Source organism: Passer montanus, unplaced genomic scaffold, assembly GCF_014805655.1.
Source record: "Passer montanus isolate IOZ18808 unplaced genomic scaffold, ASM1480565v1 scaffold10, whole genome shotgun sequence".
In the NCBI taxonomy this organism is placed as follows: domain Eukaryota; kingdom Metazoa; phylum Chordata; class Aves; order Passeriformes; family Passeridae; genus Passer; species Passer montanus.
Window position 1 is genome coordinate 9680170 of NW_024356505.1, and position 27974 is coordinate 9708143.

At 39.8% G+C, this 27974-nt stretch overlaps 1 protein-coding gene across 1 annotated transcript; it reads left to right on the forward strand.

The window, feature by feature from the left end:
- Positions 1–396: 396 nt before the first annotated feature.
- Positions 397–27972, forward strand: SCRN1 (secernin 1). The gene is made up of 8 exons (XM_039704617.1): positions 397–576; positions 11284–11465; positions 16476–16678; positions 19514–19708; positions 21317–21482; positions 23304–23484; positions 25532–25691; positions 25929–27972. Exons 1-7 carry the CDS (start codon positions 397–399, stop codon positions 25688–25690), a joined length of 1266 nt encoding a protein of 421 aa, XP_039560551.1. The 3' UTR covers position 25691; positions 25929–27972.
- Positions 27973–27974: the final 2 nt, after the last annotated feature.

A 27974-nucleotide genomic window follows, 5' to 3' on the forward strand; every position in this document is an offset into this window, starting at 1 on the left:
CATGTGAGCAGAGGGAGTAAATTATTTAAAGTTATTCTGTGTCTCTGCACTTGTTTGAGTCAGCAGAATACATCTAGGTCATACATTCCCAAGGAGCTCCAGTGCAGAGTATCTTCTTTCAGTGGGGACTGAACAGGCTCATCAAGGCACAGTTCTCTTGCCTTTGTTCCTATTTATGCCTTCACAAAGCTTGGGTGAAAAATGATGCAAACCATTCTATTTTTAACATTTAATTCAGATAAGCTTCCTTCAAGCTGACCTGTTCTTCCCTTATCATTGGACAATCAGCTGGCAGAGGGAGTCCATTCCCTCTCAGCTACACTTAGTACCAGCAGACTGAATGATGCTCTAGTGTACGCAGTCATGAATAAAAAACCCCACCAGTTTTGTTTGTTTATGCTTTCTTTCCTTCCTAGGATGGCTGCAGCTCCTCCAAGCTACTGTTTTGTAGCCTTCCCCCCCTGTTCTAAAGATGGGCTGGTGGTGTTTGGAAAGAACTCTGCACGGCCCAGGGATGAAGTACAGGAGGTCGTCTACTTTGCTGCTGCAGAGCATGAGCCAGGAAGCAAAGTTGAGGTAAGGGTGAATTGTTGCATTCAAACTGTGAGAAAATCACTGTTGTTGGAAGAAATGAATACTGTCTTGTTTCCCCATCAGATTGTGGAGTCCTTGCCCACTTCACTCAAATTTCCTGAGTAGAAAATGACAAGATTTTTTTTAGAAGTCTGAAAATGAAATTCACAATGTAACTTTTTTTAATTGGGGAGAAATCCATGACCTCTACTTTTTCCAGCAGACAGGCAAAGCTATTCACATCTCAGATTCCTGCACCATGTAGTCAATTGATTTACTTTTAAGGGAAAAACATCCTGGCTAACTGGAACTGGAAGCTAATTTTCAGAGTTTGTCACGTGCCAAATGAATTATTCTCATTCATGGTTGTTGTTTGGCAATAATGGGGCCTGGCTATGCTACACAGGTTGGAAAACAGGTAGCCAGAAATCTGGGACTTGAGGAGCTTGTGCTCTAATAAGGGAATGTGAAGAGCAGGAGAATGAGAGTGCTCAAGCTTTGTAAGCCAGACTTTACTCTTGTACATGCCATTGGCTCTGTTGGCATGTTCTGCAGCTGGGCACCTGCATCATGGTCAGTTTTTAGTCCTGTGGCTTTTGTCTGAATCTGGGCTGGGTGTGGAGTCCTGAAGCTGGACACTGATGTCATGGATGCGGGTTGAAAGGGACCCTGCTGGAAGTTGTTGTAATTGTAGTCTGTCACTGCAGCCTTGTTTTAATGACAGGAGAAATGAAAGGATAAGCAGATGTGGAAGAGTGAAGCAAAGGGACAAATGAACAAGAAGACAGGAAGAGGGGAAATTGTAAAGTGAAGGTGGAGTAAAGAGTGTGAGGCACCAGAAGCAAAGACAAGGATCTGAGCAGGCAGTCATTTTATCAGAGGAGACAGAGCCTGATGCAGCACTGCCAGGAGCTTTTAGAGTCCCAGGTTCTTGCTCTGTCTGGCAGCTGGGAAAGCAGAACCTGTGAGGTTCCCTGCATTCAGCTTCCTCCTGCCCCTGTGGCTCTGCAGAAGGCTAAGGACAGGAGGTGTTCTGCACCAGGCTGATGTCTCACATTTTTTATGGATCTAGTTGTACTTACCCAGAAGATATCTGAAGGCCAGTGCCACTTTTAATGCTGTTTTTCAAATGGGATGACTTCCAGATTGCAGAGGGTTTGGTGCTCTTCTTTCTAACAGTTAATGTTCTCTTAATTCTTTTTGCTGCTAACATCTAGTACAACTTATGCATTATTAAATGGTTTAATTTTGGATATAAAGAAAGCCCCTCCCCCAGGAGCACTATACACAGTTAAGTGCTGTAGCACCTTGTAGACATGTGCTGGCATATGTAACACAAGTGTGACAATAAGACAAGAAGAAAGCTTCAGAGCAGTTTGTTTTGAGACACCTCTTCATGGAACAGGAAATGAAAAAAAAAAGAAAAGTTCTGTTATTGGGGAAGAAGAACTTTGGAAAGCTTCTCTGTTTTGTACCCTCAATGGAGAATAATTTGTAAGAACTTCCTGTAAGAGTTCTTGATTCTTTTGCTCTCTTTGCCCCATATATTACTCTTTGATGACATGGTTATAATTTGCTGAAGCATATAATTAAGCCATATATAATCTATTATGATTTCTCTTTCACACCATGATTAACTGGTTTAGTGCCTGTTTTTTAGAATTCAGTCATGAACTCAGCTCTTTTGCCAGACCTTTTAGAAGCAGGAAGCATAATTCCTTTTCATAGCACAACACAGTTTGTAGGTTTAGTCTGCCAACAAGGATCTGCGAGCATTCTCCTTAAATGCTGATTTAAAAAAAAAAAATCAAGGTAAAGTTTGTTGCAGTGTGGTGAAGATGCACTGGAGTAGGTATTTTTTTTTCCTAAAGTAAGGGTTTAAGTCCTAATTAATGGATACTTTGGCTTCATTAGCTAACCTGAGGTTTTTCAAGTAAAGTTGTGTACAGCAACATACAGGCTCCAGATGTTTGCCAAAATTCTTCCTGTTTCCTCCTAGCACAGGATAAAAACATCATCATTTTCTCTGAGAGCAGTGCAAGTAATTGCTTATCACTGCCTCTTCATCACACTCAGCACTAAGTATTGTGAATGTTTTTCTTTTTTTTTACTCATGCATATTTCAAGTAGAGTAAGCTGGTTAAAACACAGAACTGATTTTACTTGTTTTGTTAGGTCTAAGGTAGCTGTCTGGTAGCTTTTCACAGTCGTGTATTGGTAGTGAGTGGTATTTCAAAGTCAAGAAAAGCTTTAAGGAAAGGCTTGAATCCAGCTGCTTTCCTTGCTAAGTACCAGGCATGCAACACTATCTACCCCTTGAGTAAACTTGTCAGAGCTAATTAACTGATGGGGGAGTGGAGAGGAGTGTCAAAGCTTCTGTAGGTAGCTTTGACATACTCAGGGTTAATACTTTCTTCTTTAAAACCCATGAAAGCTGCCAAGACTTCAGTTATTGTTGGTGTAGGTTTTCTTTTTCACTACAGCTTTCCTTCCCTTGCACTTTGTAAAACTAACTAAACAGCTCTTAGAAACTAAATGAACAATATTTACAAGTGGAAAAATGTGGCTGATCAATTTCACACTACAGTTTTTCTAAGTCAGTAATTCTTTATGCCTCTGCTAGATTTTTCTTCTCATCCATCCTAATGTTTGGGTTTCTTTTTTCCAAATGAACAACTTTTCTCTCCATTCCATATTGTATGTTTGCTTTGGTTTCTTTACCTTCACTGGACAATGATAGCGGACTTGGTTTTCAATATGTTCTATTTTTTGCACACAGTGTGGTTTAGTGTGTATCAAATTGTGATTACTTGTTTGTGGCTGTCACTCATGTTCTGAATTTCTATTAAGAGGTGGTAATAACACAGGCTGTCCCACAGAACTCTGTCAGGGAGTTTGTATCCTATTTATTTCCTGTTTCTGTTCTGTGCTGCTCTTGTTTGCAACTGTGATAACGCACAGTGGCTCACAGTAATTCAGTGAGATTGTTGCCATAAAGGAATCAGGAGGGCAGTTAGTTTGTGGCAGGGTCTCAAGGGAAGTCAGTGAATACTGCAAGCCATTTTCAGCCTGATCTTTGTGGCTCAATCTACCAGCCAAGTAACTCTGCAGCTAGCTCATCAACATAATTCCTTCCCTCCACGTCAGCAGGTTCCCAAGACCCTGAACAATGGGGCTTTTCATTAAAGGTCCCTTCTGTGTATGTGTGTGACAACTTTCTCAAAAGTTTGTTCTTCCCTTGCATTGCAATTTTGCAGGGGCAGATGCTGATCACCCCTCTTCCTTGTTGTAGCCATCAGCCTACTGGATTTGTGTGTGCAGGTGTAGCATTGCTCCCCTAACCATAATTAAGGTCCTTTTTTGAATTCCTCTACTTAAAGTGTGGTTTGGTTTTTTTTTTCCCCAGATGTGGATTTTAAGAATTTGTCATGTTAGTGAGAATTAAGATGCAAGCCCCTCTGTCTTATTTTTAAGGTAGATTTTACTTACTAGATTTCTTTTATTCTCTAGTAACCTGCTATGGTTTTCCTTCTGCTGAAGAAGGCTTAATGACGCTTTTGTGGATGAATTTCCCATGTGGATTATTTTTTTTCCTTTAAGATCCACCTTCCTTTCCTCTAATTTGACCTTATATTCATGATTTCAAAGTAGTCATGGTTTCTTGCTTCACTATAGAGCTGTAAAAGCTCCTTCACCTTAACAGCCTGTGACTTCTTATGGAGGAATGGAAAGGGGAAAGCAGAAAGGGTAGACTAGCTAAGAAGTCTATAAAACTGTGGAATATTTAAAATTTTTCTATTATGTTGGTATTAAACACAAATCTGGGCTAAAAGCCAGCCCTCTGTGGGGTAGGAGGAATTTTCTTGTTCTCTAAAACATCATGATGTAGTTGTGCCTTAGTTATTCCTTTGTTTTTCTCTGTTGCCTTTTTTATTTTTTTTAATGGATATTGTTCTACCTCCCCTTACTCTGAGTTTTCAGAGGCGCAGTAAGATGTTTTTCTCTGCACTGGTCTGAGGACTGCAGACATAAAAACTCACCTAAAGGAAACTGATGGGTCCCTGCCTGGTGTTGCAAGACAGCATAAAGCTTGGAAAGCAGACTTTGACTGTATTACAGTTGGCTTTGTATCACCAGGTGATCTTAATCCTGTGGTTTGTAACATGGTCACCAGGCATCACACCAGTGCTGCAGTTCAGTTCTGGGGTGCTTTAGTTCCCCTTTTAGCCAGTTATTTGTGTTTTCTGCTTTGTGTCATGGGCAAGGTGTTCAGAATCTGGTAATAGAAGTCAATCAGCAGCAGGATCTACTGAGAATTTTCTCTTTGGGAAGCCTCCAGGTCAGACTGGCAGTGCTACCTCACAGTCACATTGCTGCAGGTGTGGATGTCAACCTGGGCACCCCCAATGGCACTGCCATGGGAAAGTGGAGCCTGGCAGGGAACCTCAATGAGACACAGCAGTGTTTGTGCCTGTGATGGAGTGTTTGCCTTACTCTACATGGACAAAGGAGGTTTTAGCCTGAAGATTTGCAGTTCAGAGGTGGCTTAGGAGCTGCATTCCTGTCTCTCCACTGAGACACGCTGCTGGCTGGTGGGCAGCAGAGCTCCTGCACACGCAGACTGGTGGCTTTGCCCAGGCCACCTTGCTGGAGCTCACCCTGACACTTCACACAGAGGTAAAGGAGAGGCACCACACAGGCAGACAGCAGCTAAGAAAATAAACTGGTTGCTGCCTTCAGCTCTATTGCTTGGCTAATGTGAGTGTTTTCTCTCTTCTGCTCCATTGCAGGCCACTGGCCTTTACACTAATGTGTCTGACTTTGCTTTGTAGCACAGTGCTCAACCCAGCAGCAGTTCAGAGGTAGAAGCCAAAATCTCTTGGATGTTTCTGCCCTCTCAAAGCCTGTTTTTACTGTGGGAGTGCTGCTTGTTTGTTCTCTTCTGCTACCAGAGCAAAACTGGTTAGCTTGAACTATTCTTTTTTGTTCTTAATCTTTTTGATTCTCCTTTTTAATTGTTGCAGACAGGAAGAGGAGGAGAGAGTATTAGAATTGTGTGGGGCAAAAATCTGCCAACTCTTCCATCTTGACCCAAACCATTTAATTGTGTCAAAATATATGAGTGAGCAAGTATTTCAAATGCCTAGGATATCCAAGAATTCCAAGGATGTCTCTGTGATGGGCTCTTTGTGGCTTCTTTGAAATCTGTTTCTTACTGTTTTAAAACATTAAATTAATAGGCTTCATCCACATTTCAGTTTTACTTTTGCTTATCACCTGGGAGACTGCTAAATTTGTGTCTTGAAAAACAAGAAGTGCATTCTTGACTGCTAAATCTACTCTGACATATAGTGTCTCCAGAGAGTGTTCTCAGCCTTGGGTTCCCTGCTGCACTCTGTGGTAATTGATTTGTTTAAAGATATTTAAATTTCATTTTGCAGACCACTTTTCCATACTGTGGCTCACATGCCTGAGGCTCCTTGGTGGCTTGATAGAGCAGGTTAGAGTCAGTCAGAGGGCACAGAGAGTTTTGCTTTTTGTCAGGGGAAATATTTAGCTTTTTCTAGCTTCTGTAATTTTTTTATTCCTAGAATAAAATCTATCACCCTTACACACTGCTAGAGATAAGATTAAAATTTTATAGTTATTGGTTGCAATGAATACAAACAGCTGGGAACAATATGGAAATACAAAGCATATGTAAAGTGCACTAGGGTCTTCTTAAAAAGTGAAAAAAATTGTTCTTAATATGAAGAAGAAAGAGACACTTTACTGTGGCAGAAAATGGCTTTTCTTTCTATTTGTACAGTTTGTAAATGCTTTTATATCTGGCCACAATGTTAGGATACAAGCAGTATCCTCAGTGTGTGTTTCTGAGAGCTGGCTACCTGAGTATTCATCCTGCTGCTGGAGAGATTTTGCTCACTGTCCTGGTGTGACCATGTGAGCACCAGAATTGGGTTGACCCCTTGAGAGGTACCCAGGCTGGATTTACCCTGGCTGTCCCCTTCACTGTGGCACAAGTCCTGCTGCTGCAGGAGATGTCATGCCCATGTTTAATGGGTGTGGTAAAATCAGCCAGGTGTCTTCCACTCTATACCATAGTTCTGCTTACTGTGTAAGCAAGCAGTGGTAATAGCCTTGGCTAACCACCTCTTTTGTGTTGTGCACTACTGCTTGCGTGTTTCTCTTTCCAAGGAGAGGTTATTCCCCCTTTTTTGAGCTCTACTAAATTTGTTTCTGTAGATAAGCAGCAGAAGAATTATCTGTAAAGCTCATTGCTAGGCACATCTGCAATAGATAGTCTGAGGGGCTTCCTTGAACAACTCCATCCTAGTTTTTCAGATTCCATTTCACTATGAAGGGAAAGCCCAGGCAGAATCACCTGTCTATACATTTCCACCCAGGCTGTCAGTGTCAATGTCTTGGTGGCCAGGGAGGCAGCAGGCTGTGAGACTGCCTCAGCACATTTTTTTGCACCCCTGTTTTGGAAGGGGCTAAAAAAGCAGCCATTGTGCAACTTACTGAGTTGCTGCAATCATACAGATATTTTGCCTTTTTTCAGATATGTGCTACGGTATGGCAGTGCTTGAAGCAGTGAAGCAAAGAGTTAATGCCAAGTTCAAGCCAGAATCTGATGGCAGGGAAGGGGGTTGGCGTGGGATCTCTTTTGTATCTGGATTCTTAATGCCCCTTTTCAAAGATCCTTTCTTTCTAAAGCATTCCCTGACTATTGCCTTTGTTATCCAGGGCTGAAGCCTATGTGATTTCATTGATATTTCATAATGACCTGACTGACAGTGCTAGGAATTGGGCTTCTGCAGCCTTGGTACAGTAGAAACTGCACAATAGTTTCTTTTCATTAATGAAAAAAGAAATCTCTTGTGCTTATGACTGTCCTGTCTGGTTTTGGAATACCTCCAAATTATCTGCATGCCCTAGCTTGGCTGGCAGATACATTTGTGCCTTGTGCTATTCTTAGAACTCCCTTGATAAGATTTTCTTCTTGATACTGTAAGTGAAATAAAAGAAGTATCATTAGTTCCCAGCCTGTTCAATTTTCTTTAAAGTTGTTGGCTGCATCTCTTGTGTGTGTGTGTGAGGTCTCTCTTCTTTAGTTTTATATTTTCTAATGGGAATTTACTGTTACAGGGCAAGATTCCAGCTATGCCACTTTCAGGGCTTGAATTCTAGAAAATCAGTGGAGCCTGACACCACTCACTCTCAGACTTTGCCACCAAATTTGTCAGTACTTTCTGGTTTTAGCATGCATAGTCAAAGAAAAACGTTAGTCCAGCTGAGGCTGGACATTTCAGGAATTTTGAAGAGAGGGTTAGTGGCAAACAGCATCACAGCAGTACCTGATGTCTGTTTTATTTGTCATTACCTAGTTTGGCCCAGAGCTCAGTGGAACCGGCTGCTCTGCTGTTGTGCTGGAGGGATTTGCCAAGTCTGTGGGGTGAGGAGGGGGGACAGGGATTTTGGAATTTTTGCCGTTTTTGAAATCCTGTCATCATCCGAGCTCCTGTTTCTAGAGATCTAGTGGCCAGTGAGGTTTTTTGGGGAATAGTTCTGTCTTTACCCCACTATTTCATTTTAACTGTTGAAAGGATATGTCCTGGTTTCTGTGGAACAAGAAGCAGTGGTTTGCTGTGTTGCAAGTCCAGTGTCTGGCTCTAGTTGACCTACCTTTACAACTTATGTGTCTTAGCTATAAGTGGATAGCCCAGTTCCTCTTGTTTCTTGGGAAAGGGTTTTCTGATGTTATTTTAGTGGGGGGGGATGGTGAAATTATGAAGCTTTATGTTTAAAATTAATACTCTACTGTCACCTCTGGACCCTACTGTTTTGAGAAGCTCATACCTATTATTATAAATATGAACCAAGCTCCTGCCTTTATACATGAATCCCATTGAGTGCCCACTTTTATGCTTACTGGAGTAAATAATAATAGTGGCAAGGTAAAATGTCATCAAGACTTATTCAGCAGTGTCAATAACCATGACAAATGAATAAGAATCAAGTCAATAGTAGTTTTACAAGACCTGTCAGCAACTGTCAGATTGAAATGGTTTTTCTGTTATTTAGGTCTTCTGAGACAATTTATATAAATAAGGCAAGGTGTGAATATTATTCATGTACCTGAGTTATTGTATGGAAACGGAATATAGCATGAAAATATGCTCCATGTTCACTTCTTTTTGGGTTGGGGGACATAAAGAAGAAATATTGAAGGTGACAGCTGTATTTTGAGGTGTGTAGTGCTGCCTATGGATGTTTTCTGGCCTCTGATTACATAGTTACAAAACAAACCCACATTTTGTTTTTCAGAATGCTCTGGATTCCTCAAGCAGGAACAAACAATTTCCTCCTTCCCTTTTCTCAACTGCTACCACTGACAATAAGATCTTTGCAATGAATAGCAGCTTTGGTAGTGCTTGCTTTTGCAATGAGACACCAAGTTATAAGTGATTGGTAGCAAGGATAGCCTTGCAAATATGTTTTGTAGAGCAAAGTCATTCAGCAGTTTTTTAGCTTAACTATCGCTTTTCAGAATGTTATCATTTTTCCTTCTAAAAAATCAAAGAGTCAGTGTAAGCAAGCTTGTATAATGGGGCTATTCAGCCAGAAAATGCTATGCAAGTGTGGGTGTATGGAGTACTGGAGTCTCCTCCAGGCTGTGTCTAGTTTTTGCTTTCTGCTGTAGGACTGAGAAGGTTCATGGGTGGCTCTGAAGGATGGCTACAGGCAGCTGACCACCTGTGACATGTAGGGGGCTGAGGCTGCAGACCTGGGGCTTGAGAGCTGCTCTGGTGTTGTCTTCACATATAATCCTCCCCTTCTGCCCCAGCTCCCCTTTGCACATCCAGCAAGTACAGTTATTCCCTGTTCACACAGATATTTCAGGTGCTTATCTAAACAGCACTGACCTGAAGCTCTGAAATAAAATAGTGCAGAATGTCAAAAAAGAGATTTGTTTGCTGACAGCTCAAAGGGAGAGGGGGGAGTTTTGATGAGAAATGTCAGCTATGGCATGGCTTAGTTACACAATGAAGCAGAGGGTGAACTGTATAGAGAGTTTTTATTAGTCAGATCTTAGCTCCTGGCCAGTGCCAAATGTTGTTGTACCTTGATAGATGAGGATTTTGCCTCTACAAAATCAGAGTGTATTACTGTATAAGCAGTTTGGCCAAACAGCCTGGTCAAATATTAGGGATGTTCTCCTACAAATACAGCAGGTATTTGTGCCTGACAGGATCTTGTTGCCTAAGCCAGTCCTTAGACTGAAAGAGTTCACTGCCTCTCTGCTTTGTGGTGTTTTGTTTTTTGCTTTGTGTAGTTTTGACCTATTTGCACACATTACCTAATGAAGGTGGCAAGCTCATTTCTTGTATCACTCTTGCATGGTCAAAATGAAGGACTCTGAAAATCCCACTTCTGACCAAAGACAGTCTATTATACATTTTAATTGCATGCTAGAGAAACTATTACTGTAAAAATCATTGCTCAAGACTGGAGGCTGAAGATGATCATGCTGTATAATCCTTAAAGGCAGAAAGAAAGGCTAGGAAAAAAACAAAGCTTTTTAAAAGCTCTGATAATTTTGGACTGATTTCTTTGGCTTTAGATTTTAATTTCTACAGAGGCAGGCAAACAAGGCAAATAACTTTTAGTCCACGAGTCCGTTCTCATGATCCTGTTTACTTTGATATACCTGATCAGATATTCCTCCAAAAACTGTTGCAGATTACTTCCTGTAAGGAAGATGTTACAATAGGAACGTTGGACCTTAAGAGATGCCTCATAAATACAGACAACTTTAGGTTTCTCAGAAGCAAATTCTGCAGAGTTTGATCCATGAAAAACTTGATGTGAACTCAACAGTAAAATGTAAAGTCCATTTCTTTGGTTTGCACAAACCAATAATGGATCAAGCTCTCATCCATGCTGTCTGGGAAAACAGTGCTTGTTTCGAAGGCAAGTAAATGTATTTGAAAGGCAACATAATTTCTTTCTTCCTTGCAGTTACTATAACTTCTCTGCAGCCTTCCTTTGTGTTTTTGACTTGTCAGAGTATATTTGCAGACACCTAATTAAAGTAGACCATTTAAAATAGTAAAACCACCAGTTTAAGCAACAGCAATACCCATGTTTTACTTCCGTGGCTTATTAAAGTGGTTTATTATGCCACTGAATCTTTTCAAGGCTTGGGTTTTTTCCTCTTTCTACCGTTTGTCACTCTGTTGGGGCAGCTGCAGGGGAGGCAGCAAGGGAGAGGAGGAAGCCTTCTAATGTATTTTGTCCCAGTCACCATTGTTACTCTATGTATGTAGTGAAGCATTGGAGATGGTGCTTAGGGGAGGTGGTAGAATGGCTTGATTTTGTTACTATGTACAGGTATAATCTGTGTTTTACTAATGTGACTGCACAGTCTGTCTCCTGCTGCTTTCTACTGATTCTAACATTTGGGTCCTACTTGTCTCTTGGAAGCCTGCAAGCATCAGCACGTGTACTTTCCCAGCAATATAAGGATGTGAAGGTTCAAACATGACACTTGAATGTTATTTAAACAAGTTCCTTGCTCATTCACAAAGCATGGACCTTTTAAATAACGTATGTCCTTTCTGTACATTGAAGTCTTGTGTTGCTTCAGTCACAGCAGTAGATGCAGTGATTGTTTAACTTTCTCTCTCCCTGCTGTCTCTGCAGTGCACGTACATCGAGATCGAGCAGGTGCCCAAGACTCATGCTGTGGTGCTGAGCAGGCCCTCCTGGCTTTGGGGGGCAGAAATGGGAGCTAACGAGCACGGAGTGTGTGTGGCTAACGAAGCTGTTGTGACCAGAGAACCAGCTTCTGAGTCTGAAGCCTTGCTAGGCATGGATCTTGTCAGGTGGGTGTCCTGCTGAGCTGTGACCAGCCTGTCATCGTCAGCCTCAGATGATGCTGGTAGCAGGTAACAGCTTTGTGGTGTTGGCATAAGGAGATTTTAAAACAATATAAGCAGGATAGGTAGGGCTCCAGATACAGCTGAGTGAAAACTTAAAACACTTGCAATCTGAATTTAGCTACCAAGAATGTACCAATTTGTTGTGGGTTCACTCAATCTACCTTGTCTACCTACCCTACAGTCCAGCAGTGGCTATTCTGACAGGGTAAGAGATATGATTACATTGTTAGTAAGGAACTGCTAACTCATCTGTAAAATCAGATTTCTGGTGTGCCCTTCATTCTCCCCCACTTTACAACAGCCTACTCTGTCCTAAAAAGCTTATTCTGGGCTTATAGCCAACTGTAGGCATAAACAAACTACTATGGCTTACTTCAGCCCATGCATTCCAATGCAAGGCACTGCCCTTATTCAAAGGCTGGCACACAAACTCTGTGAGTCTGTTCATTGACGGCTGCCTGCCCAAAAGGCTTGTGCTGCACTGTGAGTCTCAGCCTGCATGCTGATCTTGTGGTGAAGGAAGTTTAAAGTGGCTTGGGTGGGGGATGAAAGCTGAAAATGAAAGAAGAGAGAACGTGCAAACTTATTACAAAGAGAAATGAAGCAAATGGACTCAATTCAAAGACCAAAGGGAACAACAGCTGCATATTTAAGTAAATCAGTCTTAGACAAAATAGTCCTACTAGACTTTGCCCTAGGATACTTAAGGAGCTGACTGAAGCAGTTACAGGTGAATTCTCATTTTTCTTGAGGACTCATGAAAAATGGGAGATGTTTCGGTTGACTGGAAGAAGTTAAATCTTGTGGCTATGCTTAATATTGTTAAAAAGAGTTGTTGTAAACCAGCTTAACCTCAGTTCCTGAAAGGGAAAAACCTCAAATATCAAGGAGTTGATAAATGCACAGTAATAACTGGTGGTCAAGAAAAATCCCATCAAACCATTCTACTCCTTAAGATATTTTGTAGATAAAAGGATAGGAAATAGATACTTGACTTTTAAGAGGATGTTAAAACCTTAGAAGTTATTCTCATGAGCAAGCTGGGAAGTATGAGTTAGAAGAAATTGTTAGGTGCATAGCTGCCTGAAACTGTAATTGTTCTCTAACATGGCTCTGCAGAAATAGTGTCTGCTTCCAACCACCATAAATCAAGAGGAATATGGGCCAGTTGAAGAGAATGCAGTGGAAATTGGAAATGTGATCAGAGAGCTATAAAATCTGACCAATGACAAAATCACGAGGGAATTTGGGTTAACCTTCTCTTTGGTATTTTCTCTAAGCCCTGTATGTACTGAAGGAATCTGTGGAGAAGCTGTACCTGAGAGAACTAATACATTTAATTGCATCAAAGGAGGCTGACTAGATGTGAGGGGTTGTTTAAGAAAGTATAGAGCAACCTTTTGTGAAGAAAAGGACTTAGGTGACTTTCTAAGCTCCACTTTTATTTTTTCCATCCTACCACAGTCGTTTTGAAACTTTAACAAACCATTGGTTTAAATGTCAATTTCTACTTACTTTATACTCAGTTATTACATTCTCAAAGGACTGTTTAACATTCCAATATATGTTATCCAACAGCTCTAGATTTACCCACACTAGCAAATCAGGACATACCAAAGTAAGGAGGCACTGCCACAAACTACAGGTAATAATCACCTGTAGGTGCTACCCTCCCCTCTCTTCCTTCTCACCTGCAGAAGAAATTGTAGCTCAGATGCAGGGAGAGGATGCTTCAGGCAAGGAGAAACAGAGATGTGTTGTTACCATCTGCTGCTTGTTCCAGCCTAAGTGATTCTTTCTCTGACTTGGCCAGTTGAATTAATTGTGTCTGTTTCATGTCACCCCATAGAATAGAGCACAAAATAGATCTCTGTAGGCTGCAGTGGAGCAGCTGCCACCAGCTCTGCCTCTTCAAAGAGTATCACAGCATGTCAGAACACTTGAATGATTCTTGACAAACTGATAAAGTTTGTGTGATGGACTTTAGGGTTGGAAGTTGGTCCTATTCCATGCAGTTAATCTAAATGGAGAACATGGACTTAGTCACGACATAGAGAAAATATGCTGCAGTACAAATTCCTAAAGAACCCTTTTTTTTTTTCCCCCTAGGGATTTATTCAGTCGCTGATTTTTGAAAGCTATACCAGTATTGCTGCATTAGTTAGCTTATCAGGATTTACTTCAGGTATTCTTCCTAGCTGCCTGCAGTTTTGAGTTGGTTTTTTTTTGTGATGCACAGTTGCAACTATAAAGCACCTGTTCACTTAGGGAAGAATATCCTTCTGAACAGTTCATGTACTGTTTTGCTGATAAGTTAGGTCAGCATTATCATACAAAAGATAAATATGGAGACACCTGTAAATTACACCCTTATTTTTGCATTTTTGTCTTAATTTTAATCCCTCTGTGTTTGTATTATTAATTTGTTCTTTCATCACAGGTGCAATATTTTTTTCAGAGCCACACAGAGATGCCAGTCTTGGCAGGGAGTCAAGAATGCTCTTTAAAATGGTATTAATTTGTTTACCAATTTCTTTCCTTAGAGACCTCAAAACTGAATAAAGTAGAATGTCATCAAGTATGTTAGTTAATTTGGAAAGCCTGCATTATGTAACTGATAGGTGAAGTTGAAAAGCTTAAGATAATATTGTTTTGACAATATGACAGCATATTGGAGGTACTTAGGCAGTGGATTGTACTAAATCACTGCAATTTTATTAATAAGCAATTCAAGCTCTCATCTGGCATTGAAATTGCTTCTAACTGTTCTTCCAGCTCACCTTGATGGGTACTCTGAAGTGTGTTAGTGGGAGGATTATGCTGTGGTTGCCCAGGACACTGATGCTGAGATAATTGACAAGACTTAATTTTGTGGAAATGAGTTGTGTGGTTGTTGTGTAGGATGGGTTTTTTTCCTTTTGTTTTATTTTTTTTTTCCTGTCCCTGGTGACTGACAGATAGGAGCAGCCAAGCAAATGCAGAGCCTAGACCTTTACTTAATGGAAATAAATGTAACATGGGAGCCATTTATAAAAAGGTAATACCTAAAGGGTGCTTCTTCAGCATGAATCCCTGCTGCGGTTTTGACAGCGAAAGCTGGACTGTAACCATCTCAAATGGAAAATTTCAGGGAGACATTAAAGTTTTAGTGGGATGTTATGTCTCTTGGCAGGTTTTGATCGAATTATAATCTAATGGTTTTGGTCATTAACTGGGGAGAAGGGAGCAGATTACCACTGAATCTAGTGACTGTATGGTCACCAAAGTCGTTTTCAGTTCCATTCATTTACCTGTGGCAGGGTTGCTCTTGGGGACCAAATAAGACATGCTTTTGGGCTGGCTTTTAAATTGTGTCTCTGGTATGTGCAAAGGCTGGCATAGCTGTATTGGTCTGAAAAAGCAATTGCACCAGTGATGAAAAGAATGAAGGAAAAACTTAAATGCAGAGGGACTAAAAATGGAGTCACCAGTACTAAACAAGTTTCAGCTAACAAGAAAAGATGAGAGGGAAAGACCCTATAAATGCAAAGTAAGAAGATGATGGAGGAACTGTCACTTTAAGTTAAGCCTTAAAATTCTAGTTGGCTCTTGGCTCTTCTTTGTCAGTTAGTGATAAATAGATGCTGCTGAAAGAGATGCAAACACTGCTTTCAATAATTCAGCCTAAAACAAGGCTAATGGTAGCCAAGTATTTAACAATGCAGAGCCACTGCAGAGAAGTACTGAGATCAACAAATCTGTATTCAAATTATCAGGACCTGATTTGTTTACTGTAGTTTTTAGGAAAGAAACAGAATAGTGTTTTCTTGTCATGCGATTTCAAGAGATATGGAAAGAGCATAGATAGTACTTATGTCTAAAAAAGTGATTTTCTTGGAATTATCCATCAGTCAAAATTATTTTGTCCATAGAGCATTTAGAGAAAGACAAACACAGAGGAAAATATTAAGGTGACAAAACAATAGAGAGAAATTTTGAACTGATCCAGGTAACTCCCAAAGGATGGAGGCTGGATACGCTCTTGTTTGAAACACTGCATTTCTTCATTACCAGTAATTGGATTTTGGAACCAGTGAAATCTTTTGCAGTTCTGATTTCAACTTCTGGTTACTGCTTTTGTTGTTGATTCAATTAGGGCTGTAAATTATATCAAGGGATTATTTAATGCCACTTACTCAAAGCAGGATACAGTCATTCCCTATGGCTTTCTCAAATTTATTACCACACTTCAGTTTGCTTTTTCATAAAATAGCCTTGCTTTGCTTCAACTTCCTTTTAAAATTCTGTTCTTTCAGACATGTGGTTGCTCTTACTTCTGACAAAAGACATATCTGGTATTCAAATATTTTTTTTTTGGGGAAGCCTCTGCAGGAGCTCTGAAGTATGACTGTGCACAAATGCTTGTTTTTACAGAAAGTTATCCTATGCATATAAGGATAACACCTGGTTTCCATGGCCAACCAGAGCATTGGGAAAGAGAGATTGTAGAGAGGCTGTAATATTGAATACTCCTTCTCTTTTTTAATAGCTGGTAATATTAATTTACAATTTACCACCCTTGTACAGAAAAGTAACCTTGGTACAGCTGTTACTTAAAAAAATACTTGCAAATTGTCCTTCAAATGTATTCTGCCTGAGGAGGAGATAAATAGAGCATTGCATGTTTACAGTGCAGCTGAGATCATTGGTTGGTAACTGGACTTTAAAAAAAAACCTAAAAGTCAGCTATTATAGGCTTGAGAGTAAAGAACCAGCTTAGAAAATCGAGACTAGAAACAAATAATTCTATATCTCACCCTTTAGTAACTAATTAAAGCAAGAACTCTTATATTAGACATACCAGGCACTTCAATATTTTAAATTTAGATGAGTGCTGATGTTTAAAAATCATAACTTAAGGAGACCTTACTGTATCATTCCTCTCTGAATCTCTGTTTTACCCTTTGCTTATAGACTTGGCCTAGAAAGGGGTGCAACAGCTAAAGAAGCATTGGATGTAATAGTTGCTCTGTTGGAAGAACATGGACAAGGTGGAAATTATTATGAAGATGGGAGTTCATGCCATACTTTCCAAAGTGCATTTTTGATTGTGGACAGAAATGAAGCCTGGATACTGGAGACTTCTGGAAAGTATTGGGCAGCTGAAAAAATCACAGGTTAGTTTAGAACTCACAGCAAATCCTATTAAAAATAGCTGTAAAGAGTTGTCTTGGAAGAATTGGTCTTAAAGTCAGTGAGTTTAAATAAGTGACTAATGAATGCAAGTGTTTGATTAAATCACCAATTTTAGTTTTCTATATTTGTACTACTCTGACTTTTTTATGTGTTGATTTGCATTTGCTGATGTGACTTAGCATTTTCTGTGAAGATGGGGATTGTTGCCTTTATGCATAAACTATGTAATAATCATAATTTTTATATTTGACAGGTGTATTTTCCAAGATTTATTTTCTGTTTGGAACAGGTCAGATGACTTTTTGGTGGAGTTAATGCCCAAATTATTACTTACAAATCTAAAATATTGTGAGGAAAGGAAAACCATTGATAGTTTTAACAAAAGGGTTTTTGTCAGGTGATAAATTGAATGGGTTGCTGGTGGTGGTTCCTTTACTGAAATAGATATACTCCCTTCATATCCCTGTTTTTTAAATGATGCAAAACAATAATTTTCTACTCTTTAAACTTGTGAATGGTTACTTTTTCTGTATGTGTGAAGCCAGAACTGCCAAACTAACTTCTATTCATTGGCTTAGTGGATGAATTTAGTTAAAACTTTTCCAGTATATATGGGCTGCCTTAATGTGATATGATTGTTTAAGGCCTGTATTTAATTTAGTCTCATCTTGATTTTGAAGGGATTTTTATTTTCATAACAGTAGAGCTTTTAAAAATGTACTCATGTTTGAATGAAGTGAAAATTCAGAGTGTTCAAGAGGACTTCTGTCATCCATGACTTGAGCCTGACAGATCCATTCAATTTTCTCCTCCTTCCCCCCGAAATCATTAAAGGCAGGAGATAGCAGATATGGGAAGGAGCAAAGAAATATCACCAGGCTGTGCAATGTTGTGTGATGGCCTGCTATCAGTCCCTGCCACCAAACAGGAATCACAGAGGTGGCATTTTCCCAGGTAAAGCTTGTGTTTTAAGGATACCTACAGATTATCTGGCACAAACAGTTACCAAACATAGAGGAGGGAAGAGTGAACATGCTGTCCTGATGAAACCCAGTTCTGGCAAGCAGCTGACTCCTGAGGTTCCTGGGATTATGCAGTGACAGCCTGCCTTCTTCTCTTGACCTGCCTGCCTGATATTTGAAGAACAGTGGGTTTTGTTTAGCAGTTTTAGCTGCATCAGCAATACATGACCTTCACATCCTCCTTCCCAGCAAATAAACTGTTGCCTTCATCTGCTGCTTGCAGCTTTTTGGAATGATTCTGCAGCTCTCTTCTGGTTTCTCTCAGCACATTGCTCTTCAGGAGGTCCCTGAGAGCTGCAGATAAGTAGTTCCTCCTCCTGCAGCCCTGCAGAAAAGGCTGCTGGCTATGTAAGAACTCTATATTTCATACTTTGTTCAGAGGGATCTTTTTTGCAATCATAAGTGTGCCTCTTAAGCTTTCAGATGTTGTTAAGATGGGGAAAATGTGTCATTCCCCAGTGTGAAGGCGCATCTTTTCCTGACTATCCTCAGAGTTCCAATATTACTGCTGCAGGACTGTAAAGCTTATAGTGAGTGTTTATCCAGCAACTCTTGCAAATAATTTAAGAATAAATACTTCAAAATCCTTTCTACTAATGTTCCTAAGTCTCAGTGGAAAAATTTATTTGATTTTTTTTTTTTGTGGTAGATCAAACCCACAAATATTATTTTGCATGAGTTTATAAATGTAATACTTAAAGAGCTCTTAAAGAGTGGCTTGCCTAGCTGGACATGAATACAAATATCCTCATCACTCAAGTCAAGAAAATTCCCTGAAAAGTATGCTGTTTGAAAGGGTGAATCAGAATAAGCCATCAGTGACCCTAGTGTAAGTCAGAATTGGATGACACGGACTTTTTTGCAGAATGATGCACAGAATTTCCTGAAGTTGTTATCCATTATTTAAAATGCATGCATGGGGCATTGCAAAAGCAAGCTAACTTTTTTGGAAGGCAGTATTAAAAAACTTCCACAACTACTGGTTTTTTTTGTTTCTAAGAAATTATTTGTGCCAAATTCCAGATTCTCTGTTTATTTTAGCTTATAGTTTTACTTTATCAGCTCTTTCTCTGGCTTCCAATACATTTGCTTTATTCTCTCTGAGGAATATCTGCAGCAACTACTGCCATGCTGTGGATATATGGTTATGAGCACTGCAGTATTTTTGATAAAAGGAACTAAAAAAACCATTCAGTATTCTTTGGAGGCTACTTACACATTCTTTTTACTTCATGCCATTTTAAAATTTAAGATAAAAGAATTGTAATTTGAACTTATCTTGCAGCTTGCAGTGAAACTGTTTCTCATCTGGGAAGCTTAAAGCAATTATAATGATTTTAAAAACATTTTCCAAATTCTTAATTTTGAAGGGCAAGGAAGGTTCATTAAATGCAGCTCTGCTGAAATATATTTTGAAATCAAGTCAGATCTCAAGCCTTCTGTGTCTGTGGGGAATATGCCATTAGAAAAAAAGATTAGGTGCCTTTGGCATTTGGATACCACCATTGCTTTGTGGTCAGAAGGTGTGAGGTGTGGATTGTGAAACTGGCATTCTGTCCAAATCCCACTGTTAATCACAGGTGTCAGTGTCTCAGCAGGGCACAGAGGACTGAGCTCTGCAACCTGCAGTGATTGGTGATTCTGTGTATGTGTCATTATACAGTTACACAGTCACGCCAAATGTACATAATGACCAATGGATTAATTTGTTTCATAATTGATATGGCATTTTCTTTCCAGCTTCTCCCAGGAAAGCTGTATTAATGCTCTCTTTTAATATGTGGCTCTTTCTAGAGGGAGTGAAATGCATTTGCAATCAGCTTTCATTAACGACAAAAATTGATGCTGAGCATCCTGAACTAAGGAATTATGTGAAAAGTCAAGGCTGGTGGAATGGAGACTCAGACTTCAATTTTTCTGAAGTGTTTTCTCTTGCTGATGACCATTTAGCCTGTTGTTCTGGCAGGGAGAGCCTAGAAAAGCAAGGTGGTAAGTGTTGAACTATCTTTCTGTGGGCACACTGGGTTTTTTAGTCACTGCTGCCTCCTTTTCAGGCATTCTGACCAGAACTACATGTGACTGAGAACACCTCTACATGTAAACTGTGTAGGAAGGAAGATCAGAACTCAAGACTAAATGTCATTTGCCATTAATTAGGACGAAGCCCTTAATGTCATCCCCAAGGTTTCAAAACAGGATTAGAATTACAAAGTAACTCCTTTCAGTGCTCTGATGTGCATGATGTGCCACTGCATCTGTGCTTTCCTGTAATTTTGGTGGCCATACCTAACACTAAAATTATACTATTTAAAAAAAAAATAGCCTCACATATCAAAGACTGAGCTTAGTGCAATCTTAATTTTGGGAAAATGTAGATTTAACCTTTTGGGGAAAGTTTCAAGAGCACAGTTTAAGGAAGAGCAGTTGCAAAATGAAATCCCTTTTTCTTTGTTGACCAGAACAAAGCTACTGGAACAGACATTGTGCCTATTCTCTGCAATCAAAGGAAGGGTTTATTTCCTGACCCAAATTTAATACTGAATTCAGTTCACTGCAGCTGGCCAAAATACCTCTGAAATATATTCAGAGCCTGCAGCAGTGCATGGGACTGCATGCATATCTGCTCTTTCATGCATGAAAAATAGCACAAATTATCATTTTCTAAAAGGCCCTTTACTACAGATGTGAATTTACTGGACTGTTGGCATTTTCACGTGTACCAACATGTGTTCTGAAGAGTGTAGGGGTGAGATATTTGTTGCACTGCAGAGTTCTTGCTAAGGCTGTAGAATTGCAGGGGGTGTGGTTAGTGGCTGAAGCAGATACAGTAACTCTGAAGGACTATAGGTAAAAGATCTTAATAAATCTGGATTATAGCACTAAAAACCCTGAGGGCCCCTACAGACAGATGCCGGTGGCTGAAAATCTTGCAGGCTGCTGAGTCATTCTGTGTCTCCTGGTGTGTTGAGGCACCTGTGCATGTAGGTTTGAGTCTGCAGAGCCTGAGAAGGTGTGGGGAAGAAGCCTGACCTGCAAAAGGAGCATGTGAGAAAACATGGAGGGGCAATGGGGGCAAAGCTGGGATGAACACAGGCAGGGAACATGGTGAGAACAGAGGTTCCTTTAGATAGGGGTTTGGAGAAAAATCTTGGTGCCTATGTCTGCTGTGTAACAATATGTGACTGCAAGATGATGTTTCAAAATTTCAACTGAGAATGGAAACTGAGTAGTGGAAAGTCAGCGTGTTCTCATTCTGTCCCACTTGGGCAGAGGGAAATGGATGTTTTAAGTAAGTAGTCTGTTCATAGTGACTGCTAAAGCAGTATTGCAGCCTTCTTCCTGAAAATGTACCTTTATAATAGCATTTCTCCCTACCTGGCAATTGCTATGCCTAATTAATGCTTCTTACCGTTCTCATTTACTAGGCATGTTCTTTCTGAATGTTCATTGCTTAAGTATAAACTGTTAACTGGGATTTGTGACATGCCCATGTCAAGTGTCGGGGGCCATTTTAAGCCAAAACTTGTTCAGGCTGAAATCCTTACCTGGGCTCCAAGCCATTGAACACTGAGGAATTTTTTCCCCTCCTCTGTATAGGTGACGTTTCTGCACAAGCCATGATTGATGTCCTGCGTGACAAGGACAGTGGTGTCTGTGTGGACTCTGAATCTTTCCTTACTACAGCTAGCATAGTGTCTGTTCTGCCTCAGGATCCTAGTTTTCCCTGTATTCATTACTTCACTGGCACGCCAGACCCTTCAAGGTAAGCCACAGCACTGGGGTCCCTGGGGTGCAGAGCAGGTGATGGGTTGAAAGGTAACAAACAAACCCTGCCACCCAAACTGGAACATACTTTAAGAGCATGTTCTGACCAGAAATGCAGTCAGTGCTCCAAGATGTGCAATCTGACAGTCCTGTGTTACTGAGCTTCAAGGGAGGGACCAGGAATCCCAGTGTAGGTGCTTTACACTTGGAAAGTTGTTGAGATTATGAAGTCGGGGACTTCCCAAGTCACTTCTCTTGAACAGGTAGGTGCAAAACTCCAACAAATGAAGTGTTTTAACTATCAGAGAGGGGTTGTGTACTCTAGGTAGCTTCATATGACATCAAAATGTTAACACAGCAAAACATCTGCAAGTTGCTGGGATCCCAAGCATGTCTTTTATTTGAGGGACAATTTCCAGTTGATTTACATGGTGTCTTCTCTAGCTAAAAGTAGCTGAGGAGATCAGGGAACTCATGGGCTAGATCATCAAAGAACTAATGAATTATCTTGTGTTTTAAACAGAATCCACTTGGGATTCGCAGAAATTAAACTAAACCACTTGCAGTTATTCAGGAGAGCTGCCACTTGCATTGAGGTAAAGAAGTTATGGGGAGAAGAAAAAGGTGCCCTTGAACAGCTGACTGTCATTCCTGTCAGAGGATTGGTAGTAATTGTTAGGTTTTACTGAGGGCTGTGGAAGTCATCCATGTCAAAGGGACTTTCCTCCTACCTTGCATTATGCAACTCAGACTTTCAGGGTTAAGTGTCACTTTTAAACTTGCTTACCCAAACTTTTCTGTGACTTGATGCAAATCCTCTGCGATAAAAAGGAGCAAGGCTTCAAATTATTTTGTTGGGATTTCTGTCCTTTTGAAGGTCAAAAACCTGCCTTAAAAGCCTTATTTAGACCTTTCTTGCTTTATTTGACACTGTAATGCATTAAGAAAGAATTATTTTAAATGCAGCTAGTGAGTCACGTAAATTCTTAGTCAGCAAGGCTTTGTGACAGTGATGGAAAGGGTTGCAGCACTGAACCTGCTGACTGTACACGGGCAGTGGTGATTAACTGTGTGTTGCAGAAGTCTTCACTTTTGGCAGGTTCTTCACTGCAGAATGCAGGCTGCTTTGTTGTTCTGCATCTAAAGAGAAGGAAGGTAGTTGTTCCATGCACTTGCCAAAAGCTACTTTCAGCTTCTCAGGAATGAAGATTCTGTATTGGTGGGGTTTTTTGTTTGTCTCTCTTAGGAGTTTAGAACCAAATTCAGTGTTAAAAGAGTTTGAGAAATGTCACAATATTGGTAGCCATGTCTTCTCCCAGCTCTTGAAGTAGAATTCTAAAGTGCTGCTGTTTATATGCAAAATCCTCTGATACTGAGCAAGATATGTAATCTTCCCTGCTCCATGCAAGTGGTTTTTTCTGATTTTAATAAAACTTAAATCTGGAAGGAGGAGGAGATGACAGTGGCAACAGAGGAGAAAAACTGATGTGAGGCGGAATGTTGAGATTTGTTACAAAAAACTTGAGAAGATCAGTGCTACTCTTCTAAAGAAGTGGCAGAACTGGCATGAGGACACCAGAGAATCTTATCGGTAAAAGGGGTAATAAGTTTTTGCAATAATTGCCAAACCCAGTTCTTTTAAAGCACATAGATTTGTTTTGCTTGACCAGTACCAAGTCTCTAACCTTACCCATGCCTAGTGTAGATGAATTACCTATGCTGCTCTGTATGTGTTGTTTTAAAATAACCTGGTAAACATTTCAATAACATATATGAGAGCTCTCTTATTACTGCAAGCAGTAATTCTCATTTCTTTCAGGTCCATATTTAAACCCTTTATTTTTGTTGATGATGTAAAATTAGTACCAAAAGTGCAGTCTCCTTCTTTTGGCAATGATGATCCTGCTAAAAAGATACCTCGGTTCCAGGAGAAACCAGATCGTAGGCATGAATTGTACAAGGCACATGAATGGGCCCGATCTCTCCTGGAGAGTGATCAGGTAAGAGCTGTGGGACCTGGAATTCAAGAGCTGATGTCAATGTAGATTCCCAACTCCATACCTTAATTCACAGTCACTCACTGAAAAACATTCTCTGAATATTCTTAGAATCCTTGAGAGTTTAGCCTGAATAATGATGCCCTCTGAAGGACAAACTATTCTGCATAGTTTTTGTTATCCTGAGAGCATTGCTTTCTTCCATTACTTTTACAAAATGAAAAGTCAAACTGTTAAGCTGATTATCTTGTTCAGTCCTCACTATGCATATAGTCTTTTTAGTGATTAGAACACTGGATGCTAGTGCAACATGGTATCAGAATTATGTGCTAGGAAGAGAGCAAGATGGATAAATCATGTGTTGGATTAAGAACTACATAGTTTGGAAAGGTTTTTTTTTAAGGAATAATTTTGCATGTGACAGTTTGGCAAGTGTTGTGTTTTGGAATTCAATGCATTTCATTATTAATGGAATTAATGCATTCAATGCATTAATTTTTAACTGAAAATGCCATGTGAGAAGAAAGGACACTGTGCTGTGCAGTACATACCCAAGGGCTGAAAACCTTCCATGGTAAAAACTTAGTGTTTTTATTTGCATAAGTGAACCATAAGATCACTTATGCAAATAATTTTGTAATAAGTCAAGTCAGGAAGGGGATTATTCTGTATTGCTTTTCCAAATGGTTGAGCTACAACTTTTGGTGTCATTGGGCAGTTAGTTCAATAACTTCTCAACATTTGCAATTACAACTACAGCAATAAACTGGATAAGTGGTTTTAAGGAAGTGAAACAGAGGGAGAAAGATCACCAAGGCACACCTGTCAAGCTTTTATGGGTATTCAGGCAATTTGTGGAAGACCCTCACATAGTTGTGTTCAACTTCCACAGAGGATTTGCTTTTCTACAATTTTCCTCTGTGTGTATTTGCATTGGTCAGAGTCTTGCTACAATCATAACAACATTCAGATCTACCCACTATTGATTAAGGAAGCTGTGATAACCTTTGTTAGTACAAACATTATTTAAATGCAGTTTGGGCTGGATTTTTAATTTCTTGGAATGGTGTAATTTAAAATCTGTGACCTCTGATAACATTGGTTTAATGTGCAGCTGGCTCTCATATCATTATGCAAGATGTTGATTTAGGGAAGACCTGGAAGAGGCATTTTAGCATCTTGTGGACTCTTGCCTGTTAAAGTCCCCACAATGTGACACCAATAGCTGTGGTAGAAAAGAAAATGCAGTTTCTACTCAGGTTTCATGCTATAAAAGCTGCCCATCCAAGAGCCTAAACCTTAGATGAGATGCTCTACTCTTTCTGGACAAAATGCTGAGAAAAAACCTGAAAAACTCAGAACCACCATTCATTCTAAATGAATTTGTTTTCCCCTGAAACTCAGTTTTGAAAGCTGCAAGCAAAACAAGCAGCACTTCTCTATTAAAACAAACAAACAAAAAAAGGTAGAGTTTAAATAACACTTGGATAAAATGAAATTACACCTTTCTCAGGAGTAAATTTTCTAGAAACACAAAGAGCAGTAAGTCAGAACAGCACACAAAACCTCCCTGGGATCTCTGGGATCTGGAGTCTAAATACTGTAGCATGACACATAATTTCAGATCTATTCATCATCTTGCAGGTGTTGATTTGAGGGATGCACATGCAAATACCACAACCTGTACAATTCTTAGGGCTTCTAGTCTTCTCTCATAATTCTGTTAGTGGGGTTACAAGCTTGCTTTACCTTTATTATATGTATAAGCCTTATATAATTTTCCCCTCTTCCTCTATCCATCTTTCACCCTCTTCCTTCTTTGCTTTAAACTTAGCAACTCCTGTTTGGTTATTTTTCTTAATGCACAAAATGTCCAGGACTATTAGCCTTTGGCCATCCAAAGAAACTAATAACAGAAATAGTTTGTACTTAAAACATCTTTCTCATTTTTAAAAATATTTGAAAATATCTCTGTAACAGAGAGAAACAGTAAAATGCTTTAATGAGCCTGTTTGCTGGTTAACTGAGTTTGGTTGTTTCATACCTTTAGGATAAAGGCCAGAAACTGATGAGGATTATGTTAGACCTTGAAAAACAAGGTTTAGAAGCAATGGAAGATATCCTTTCTCGTACAGAGATTCTGGATCCAGCTGAAGTAGTGGATCTTTTCTATGACTGTGTTGACACAGAACTAAAGTTCTTCAAATAAAGTAAGCAAACAATTCTTTAGGTACTTCTCTACCAGTGAATGTGAAATGTTGGATCTGATTCTGAACCTCCTCCTCTTTTACACTAAGCCGAGGATGTTAAGAATTGGGTTCAAACCCATCTTTTTACCTGCTCAGCTTGTCTCCAAAGTCCCTTTTCCCTATGCTGCATTGCAGGCGATTTTTTTCAATTTTACTCTTGCTTGGAATGGATTTTCAACAAATTTTATCTCATTTCAGCTACAGTGGCTATTGTTAGCCTTTTCACTGGAAGACTGCAGTGTTCTTCAAGCCTTGAAAGAAAGTCTTCACACTTGTGATTTTGCAGGAAAAAAACATTTCTAGAGGAAAAAAATGTTACTTGCTAGCTGTATCTGGTTAACAAATTGCTTTCCTTTGTCCAATCTTGTGGTGTTCCTGTTTGTGTATGTATATAGTGAAAGGAGAAAGTCACTGACTGGTCCAATTACTGTGTGCATGCTGGCTAATTTAGTACAGAATGTTAAAACATGTATGTTGGGCAACCAATTAAAGATTTAACTTCATCAGGCCAATTGCCATATTGTCATTGAAAGCAGTCTGGTTTTCCCTCTGTTGCTCAGGACTAGGCTTGCAGCAAAGCTGACTTGCATTTTTCTCTTCTTACTAATTCATACAGAGTTGGAGTAGTAGACTTGAAATCACAGTTTGAGACAGGCAGGAAGGTAAGTCCTGGCTCCTGACCTTGTTGTTCTGGTTGTATCTGGTTGCAGTAACTCAGCACCTGACATTATGCCTGTACAAATGATCAGAATTCAGTCCCCAGGTTAAGTTCTGCCTTCGCCCTCAGCCAGCTTGTGTTTGTAGTGCACCTGGCTGCTGCTCCAGAGCTGAGTCCTGAAGTGCAGAGCCAGCCTGGATGCTGTAGAGATCTACACATACTGGCTCTTAAGATGCAATTAATAAGGTGTCAGATTTATATACAAGCTACAGTTTTGGAATTTTTTTAAGGAATAGATGCTGGACATTGGTAAGTACCTGGCTATTCTCCATCTTTCTGCCTTTGCACTGCTGAACAATTCCTAGTAATCTCTCTTGTGAGACACATGGCTAATGAATCCATTCAGTACAGTGAGTTTCTGCTGTGTGTGGCAATGCAACTGGTTAGGTTTAGGAATGGCTGTCCTGTGCTTCCTTACACTAGATGCAGCACTGCAGCATGCTTCCCTTCCTCCAGAGTCCTACAGGCAGACCTGCTTCTCATTGTATTTTCTTCTTGTTCAAGTGACATAGGGCAAACATTGAGAATTAAACCAGTAAACACTGTGTCCAGTGAAGATGGATAGTGGTTTTTTTTCATACAGGAGGTTGAAAGAGGACATCCATGTCTTTAGTAAGTGGAAGTTAACACATGAAGTTAAAATCCTTCACTGTTTAAGAAAGTAGATGGTGAAGAACCACAGGCTTCAGTATTGAGGAAGTAAAAGCTCCTTAGAAAGCAGAAACACCTCAAGTTGAAACTAAGAGTTGTGCATCAGGGAAATAGTCATTGCCATATTGGCACACTGCATTCTCAGGATTTTTTAAATGAAATTGTTCCATTCAGATTCATTACTTTGGTATTGCCTTATATGACAAATGGCAATTGGACAAGAAAACATGGGGCCTTTTCACTTACAGAAAACAAGGAAGAATATATTTTCTCTTATGGCCTATCTAATAATCTCCCATTCACAATGAAATCCTCCCATGCTGTCTATCCTAAGACCAACTCCTGTGTCTAAGTATTTTAAAGTGTAGACAAGAGAAGGAAATATTCAGGTAGATCCTGAAATTTAGCTGCTTTGTATGGTAATCAGAGGAGGGGCTGACTGCAAGAAGCACACTTGATTTCAGAGAACGTTGCAGGGGATGAAGCTCATTGAAAAAGAAGTGTGCTTTTTCCAGCTGCCCATAACTGAAGTAAATGGAATTTCCCATGAAATCACATCTCCTAATAGGAGTAGCTGGGTATTTCTGCACAACCAGGGAACAGGAATAAAATGATTGCTCCAGGAAGAGGACAAAAATTAGGATGTACCACTTCTCACAGCTATTTTGCATGACTTGAATCTCTAATCTTTGAGAGCTGGGAGGAAGGCAAGATGAAAGTGAGTGTTCCTGTTGAAAACATCATATATCTTATTTGCCTGTTTCTTAAGAAAGAAGAAAGCAACACTTACAATTATCTCATGGGCGTTTATGTCCTTATTTGGAACTGCTTATATGACAGAATGAATAAATTGTTTTGAGCACAGTGATCCAGGT